This window comes from Babylonia areolata, chromosome 29, assembly GCF_041734735.1.
Source record: "Babylonia areolata isolate BAREFJ2019XMU chromosome 29, ASM4173473v1, whole genome shotgun sequence".
NCBI classification, from domain to species: Eukaryota; Metazoa; Mollusca; class Gastropoda; order Neogastropoda; family Buccinidae; genus Babylonia; species Babylonia areolata.
The window spans coordinates 21,626,419-21,633,918 of NC_134904.1; the positions used below are offsets into that span (position 1 = coordinate 21,626,419).

General features: G+C 47.9%; 1 protein-coding gene across 2 annotated transcripts in view; it reads right to left on the reverse strand.

Moving 5' to 3' along the window:
- LOC143274821 (synaptic vesicle 2-related protein-like) overlaps nucleotides 1-7,500 on the reverse strand; it is a 77,748-nt gene that overhangs the window by 40,529 nt on the left and 29,719 nt on the right. For both annotated transcript variants that reach the window (XM_076578752.1, XM_076578753.1), the window contains one exon: nucleotides 3,037-3,181. In XM_076578752.1, the coding sequence (XP_076434867.1) occupies nucleotides 3,037-3,168 (132 nt within the window). In that variant the 5' untranslated portion in view covers nucleotides 3,169-3,181. The remainder of the gene's footprint in view (nucleotides 1-3,036; nucleotides 3,182-7,500) is intronic.

A 7,500-nucleotide genomic window follows, 5' to 3' on the forward strand; every position in this document is an offset into this window, starting at 1 on the left:
TGTCAGTGTTAGTTTCACTGATGGCTGGAATCAGGGGGTGTGGCCACTGTCAGTGTTAGTTTCACTGATGACTGAAATCAGGGGGTGTCTCCACTGTCAATGTTAGTTTCACTGATGAATGGAATCAGGGGGTGTGGCCACTGTCAGTGTTAGTTTCACTGATGGCTGGAATCAGGGGGTGTGGCCACTGTCAGTGTTAGTTTCACTGATGGCTGGAATCAGGGGGTGTGGCCACTGTCAGTGTTAGTTTCACTGATGACTGAAATCAGGGGGTGTCTCCACTGTCAGTGTTAGTTTCACTGATGGCTGGAATCAGGGGGTGTGGCCACTGTCAGTGTTAGTTTCACTGATGACTGAAATCAGGGGGTGTCTCCACTGTCAATGTTAGTTTCACTGATGAATGGAATCAGGGGGTGTGGCCACTGTCAGTGTTAGTTTCACTGATGGGTGGAATCAGGGGGTGTGGCCACTGTCAGTGTTAGTTTCACTGATGGCTGGAATCAGGGTGTGTCTCCACTGTCAGTGTTAGTTTCGCTGATGGCTGGAATCAGGGGGTGTGGCCACTGTCAGTGTTAGTTTCGCTGATGGCTGGAATCAGGGTGTGTCTCCACTGTCAGTGTTAGTTTCACTGATGAATGGAATCAGGGTGTGTCTCCACTGTCAGTGTTAGTTTCGCTGATGGCTGGAATCAGGGGGTGTGGCCACTGTCAGTGTTAGTTTCACTGATGGCTGGAATCAGGGGGTGTCTCCACTGTCAGTGTTAGTTTCACTGATGGCTGGAATCAGGGGGTGTGGCCACTGTCAGTGTTAGTTTCACTGATGACTGAAATCAGGGGGTGTCTCCACTGTCAATGTTAGTTTCACTGATGAATGGAATCAGGGGGTGTGGCCACTGTCAGTGTTAGTTTCACTGATGGCTGGAATCAGGGGGTGTGGCCACTGTCAGTGTTAGTTTCACTGATGGCTGGAATCAGGGGGTGTGGCCACTGTCAGTGTTAGTTTCACTGATGACTGAAATCAGGGGGTGTCTCCACTGTCAGTGTTAGTTTCACTGATGGCTGGAATCAGGGGGTGTGGCCACTGTCAGTGTTAGTTTCACTGATGACTGAAATCAGGGGGTGTCTCCACTGTCAATGTTAGTTTCACTGATGAATGGAATCAGGGGGTGTGGCCACTGTCAGTGTTAGTTTCACTGATGGGTGGAATCAGGGGGTGTGGCCACTGTCAGTGTTAGTTTCACTGATGGCTGGAATCAGGGTGTGTCTCCACTGTCAGTGTTAGTTTCGCTGATGGCTGGAATCAGGGGGTGTGGCCACTGTCAGTGTTAGTTTCGCTGATGGCTGGAATCAGGGTGTGTCTCCACTGTCAGTGTTAGTTTCACTGATGAATGGAATCAGGGTGTGTCTCCACTGTCAGTGTTAGTTTCGCTGATGGCTGGAATCAGGGGGTGTGGCCACTGTCAGTGTTAGTTTCACTGATGGCTGGAATCAGGGGGTGTCTCCACTGTCAGTGTTAGTTTCACTGATGGCTGGAATCAGGGGGTGTGGCCACTGTCAGTGTTAGTTTCACTGATGACTGAAATCAGGGGGTGTCTCCACTGTCAATGTTAGTTTCACTGATGAATGGAATCAGGGGGTGTGGCCACTGTCAGTGTTAGTTTCACTGATGGGTGGAATCAGGGGGTGTGGCCACTGTCAGTGTTAGTTTCACTGATGGCTGGAATCAGGGGGTGTGGCCACTGTCAGTGTTAGTTTCACTGATGACTGAAATCAGGGGGTGTCTCCACTGTCAGTGTTAGTTTCACTGATGGCTGGAATCAGGGGGTGTGGCCACTGTCAGTGTTAGTTTCACTGATGACTGAAATCAGGGGGTGTCTCCACTGTCAATGTTAGTTTCACTGATGAATGGAATCAGGGGGTGTGGCCACTGTCAGTGTTAGTTTCACTGATGGGTGGAATCAGGGGGTGTGGCCACTGTCAGTGTTAGTTTCACTGATGGCTGGAATCAGGGGGTGTGGCCACTGTCAGTGTTAGTTTCACTGATGACTGAAGTCAGGGTGTGTCTCCACTGTCAGTGTTAGTTTCGCTGATGGCTGGAATCAGGGGGTGTGGCCACTGTCAGTGTTAGTTTCACTGATGACTGAAATCAGGGGGTGTCTCCACTGTCAGTGTTAGTTTCACTGATGGCTGGAATCAGGGGGTGTGGCCACTGTCAGTGTTAGTTTCACTGATGGCTGGAATCAGGGGGTGTGGCCACTGTCAGTGTTAGTTTCACTGATGGCTGGAATCAGGGGGTGTGGCCACTGTCAGTGTTAGTTTCACTGATGGGTGGAATCAGGGGGTGTGGCCACTGTCAGTGTTAGTTTCATTGATGGCTGGAATCAGGGGGTGTCGCAACAAAACACACGTGTGGAACAAATATATGTGGATCCATAGTGTATAGAAAAAAAAAACTTCTGTATTTGGATGATAGTCGTGTCTGACAATGACCGTCAGATTAGCAGAGGAGGGCACTGCTATCCCGACTATCTGTGCTAGGATTTGATTCTAGTGGAGAGTGTCGTGCCCAAGTTACATCCCCACTCTCGCGGCCAAGAGGGTTTTAGGACAGTCGGCGTTGGGATCGTTCCCAAAGGCCAACTCACCCCCAAGGCTGCAGCACTATGAGCTGGTGCAATACTGCCTCCTAGTTTGAGAGTCATAGTCCTTCACAAAAGATTAAGCTGCCAGTGACTTCCGACTGCAAAAACGAAAAGGGGATACCATTGATCATACAGCTCTCACTTCGCTGTTGGCCCAACTGTAAGCGCATGTCAATCTGTGAGATAAACTGAGCGCTGGCCGAGAATTCTTCTTCTTCGTTCATGGGCTGTAACTCCAACGTTCCTCGTGGGCCACACTAGTGGGCTTTTACGTGTATGACCGTTTTTACCCCGCGCGCCATGTAGGCAGCCATACTCCGTTTTGGGGGGCCGAGAATAAACTATGGAATACAACAAAAAAACAAAACAAAAAAACAACAAAAAAACCCACTGACCACGATGAGTTTGCAGACGACATAGACCCTGAGCTGCAGCCAGCCGAAGCCCACCCTCTCTATGGCATCCTCCACGGTGTAGGCATGGGGGCGGGGCGCCCTGTCCCCATCAGACCCGTACTGCAGCGGCATGGCTCCCTCAGCCCTGAAACACAGCACTCTCTCTCATTAACAAGCATTAGTGGGTGCTAACTCTCTCCATTCACAATGTACACAACTCCACGTCAATATTGCTTACGCTACCGATTCAGCTAGCACACAGGTAAATAACAGGTGCATTGGAACAAACCCAGACACTTCCTCAAAAAAAGAAGCGCCGGGCTTGTCCTTATACCGATCATTTGACATGTGCACACAGCAGCAATGACAGAAGAAATGTGCAAACACAAATAAGCTTTTATTCAGCCTCTTTAATCCTGAACAAGCCACACAGAACACACGGACAACACAGAACAAACATATTGTTTGTCCACACAGAACACACGGACAACACAGAACAAACACATGCTTGTCTGTCCACACAGAACACACGGACAACACACAACAAATATATGGCTGTCTGTCCACACAGAACACACGGACAACACAGAACAAACACATGCTTGTCTGTCCACACAGAACACACGGACAACACAGAACAAACACATGGTTGTCTGTCCACACAGAACACACGGACAACACACAACAAACACATGGTTGTCTGTCCACACAGAACACACGGACAACACAGAACAAACACATGGTTGTCTGTCCACACAGAACACACGGACAACACAGAACAAACACATGGTTGCCTGTCCACACAGAACACACGGACAACACAGAACAAACACATGGTTGTCTGTCCACACAGAACACACGGACAACACAGAACAAACACATGGTTGCCTGTCCACACAGAACACACGGACAACACAGAACAAACACATGGTTGTCTGTCCACACAGAACACACGGACAACACAGAACAAACACATGGTTGTCTGTCCACACAGAACACACGGACAACACAGAACAAACACATGGTTGTCTGTCCACACAGAACACACGGACAACACAGAACAAACACATGGTTGTCTGTCCACACAGAACACACGGACAACACAGAACAAACACATGGTTGTCTGTCCACACAGAACACACGGACAACACAGAACAAACACATGGTTGCCTGTCCACACAGAACACACGGACAACACAGAACAAACACATGGTTGTCTGTCCACACAGAACACACGGACAACACAGAACAAACACATGGTTGTCTGTCCACACAGAACACACGGACAACACAGAACAAACACATGGTTGCCTGTCCACACAGAACACACGGACAACACAGAACAAACACATGGTTGCCTGTCCACACAGAACACACGGACAACACAGAACAAACACATGGTTGTCTGTCCACACAGAACACACGGACAACACAGAACAAACACATGGTTGCCTGTCCACACAGAACACACGGACAACACAGAACAAACATATGGTTGCCTGTCCACACAGAACACACGGACAACACAGAACAAACACATGGTTGCCTGTCCACACAGAACACACGGACAACACAGAACAAACACATGGTTGTCTGTCCACACAGAACACACGGACAACACAGAACAAACACATGGTTGCCTGTCCACACAGAACACACGGACAACACAGAACAAACACATGGTTGTCTGTCCACACAGAACACACGGACAACACAGAACAAACACATGGTTGTCTGTCCACACAGAACACACGGACAACACAGAACAAACACATGGTTGCCTGTCCACACAGAACACACGGACAACACAGAACAAACACATGGTTGTCTGTCCACACAGAACACACGGACAACACAGAACAAACACATGGTTGCCTGTCCACACAGAACACACGGACAACACAGAACAAACACATGGTTGTCTGTCCACACAGAACACACGGACAACACAGAACAAACACATGGTTGCCTGTCCACACAGAACACACGGACAACACAGAACAAACACATGGTTGCCTGTCCACACAGAACACACGGACAACACAGAACAAACACATGGTTGTCTGTCCACACAGAACACACGGACAACACAGAACAAACACATGGTTGCCTGTCCGCACAGAACACACGGACAACACAGAACAAACACATGGTTGTCTGTCCGCACAGAACACACGGACAACACAGAACAAACACATGGTTGTCTGTCCACACAGAACACACGGACAACACAGAACAAACACATGGTTGTCTGTCCACACAGAACACACGGACAACACAGAACAAACACATGGTTGCCTGTCCACACAGAACACACGGACAACACAGAACAAACACATGGTTGCCTGTCCACACAGAACACACGGACAACACAGAACAAACACATGGTTGTCTGTCCACACAGAACACACGGACAACACAGAACAAACACATGGTTGCCTCTTTGATTGTTGGCTATCGGAGAGCACATTGCATGCTATGTGTAGGGTAGGGGTGGGGTGGGAGTGGGGATGGGTTGCGCTTTTGTGTGTGTGTGTGTGTGTGTGTGTGTGTGTGTGTGTGTGCGTGTGTGTGTGTGTTGTGGGGAGGGGGGGGGAAGCAGTACGTATGTACGTATGCATGTATGTTATGTATTATGAATGCATGCATTGTGTCTGCTAGGTATATTTGATGTACATAATATAACACATATGTAATGTGTGATGTAATATATGATATTACGCGCTTAATAAAGCACCTAGAGCAGGCTTCTGGACAGAGTGCTATATAAGTATCCATTATTATCATCACTATTATCATTACAACTACTACTACTCCTTCTCCTCCTCCCGCTACAACAGCGACGACAACAACGACGCCGACTTCTGCTACTACTGTTGGAGATTAAAATGTTGAAGGTCCCATTGTCTTTTGTGATCATCGGGACATTGAACCTACGTCCACTGTGTCAAGGATCCGGCGGGGTCCAATCCTCCTCCCAGGTCAGGCACCCGTTCACCTCTGGGTCGGGTGAGGAAAAGGGAAGGGGTAAAATGCCATAGCCAAGGACAGAGCACCATGCCGAAACAGGGCCTGGAACCCTGACCAATGCTGAGCACTGGACCAAATGTGGAGTGATGGCCTAGAGGTAACACGTCCGCCTAGGAAGCGGGAGAATCTGAGCGCACTGATTCGAATCACGGCACAGCCGCCGATATTTTCTCCCCCTCCACTAGACCTTGAGTGATGGTCTGGACGCTAGTCATTCGGATGAGACGATAGGTCCCATGTGCAGCATGCATTTAGCGCACGTAAAAGAACTCACGGCAACAAACGGGTTGTTCCTGGCAAAATTCTGTAGCAAAATGCACTTCAATAGGAAAAACAAATAAAAACTGCATACAGGAAAAAATACAAAAAAAATGGGTGGCTCTGTAGTGTAGCGACGCGCTCTCCCTGGGGAGAGCAGCCCGAATTTCACACAGAGAAACCTGTTGTGATAAAAAGAAATGCAAACACAAATACAAAAAACCAATGCCTGACCGATTCTGCTACCACGCCTCCCACCGTCCTCACGGTATCTGCTATATCAGCTGTTGTCGTTTTCATCTACCTATAAATCTGCCACATTATCATCGGTTAAAACAAAAATTGGAAATTTTTGAATGAATTTCCTCTCGCACTCCCTTCGTCAGTTGGCTATCGTCCACAATAGGCATGAAAGGAGCATCCATCACACCACTAAGCTCAACCATCTCCCCAAAATATCATTGACGTAAATGATGTCAAGTATTCATTTGTCAGTGCCTAAGGTTTAGTTGGATGGATGGACGAGGCACACAAAAGTGGATGTTTGAAATAAGCATACGTGCAGTCAAAGAACATAACTTCATGGACTTCGTAAGAGGGAAGTCGTCGTTAATTTGACAAGAAAATAACTGATAATAAATGTAAAAGTAACAACGTAACAATTTTCAACTTTCCCAGTGACTACAAAGACAGTAGATAACAGTTTCGTGTACGTAAGGCTTCACTAACCCACATTCACAGTAAAAATGATTGTTCTTAACCGTAACATCACTCACTCTTCTTAAAAAATCTGCAAGCGCTGGTGGAGAGTGACACTTCTTCTATTCTTTTGTTTCGGATCGTAAAGGCACCACCGATGACCTGGCAACCAGCTTTCTACACTTATCGCTGTTCCTCGTTTCTATCACGGCGTCGCTCAGCCTCAGGCCGGTCTATTCTTATTATTTTTGTCTGCCTATCCTTTTGCTTCTTTGCACTGTACCGATTGTCTTGGCCAGTCCTGCCAATAGCGAGACGTGAGTATACCAGTTCAGTTTGTGTGTCTTCACGGTGGTTAGGAATTCTTTATACAAAACTTAGGATTCTTCAGTGAACAGGACTGGGATCAACTGTGCCAGGGTCCAGGTAATGTGTTCCCTTGCTCGGATCATCACCGGTGCACCGCTCAGAGCTGTT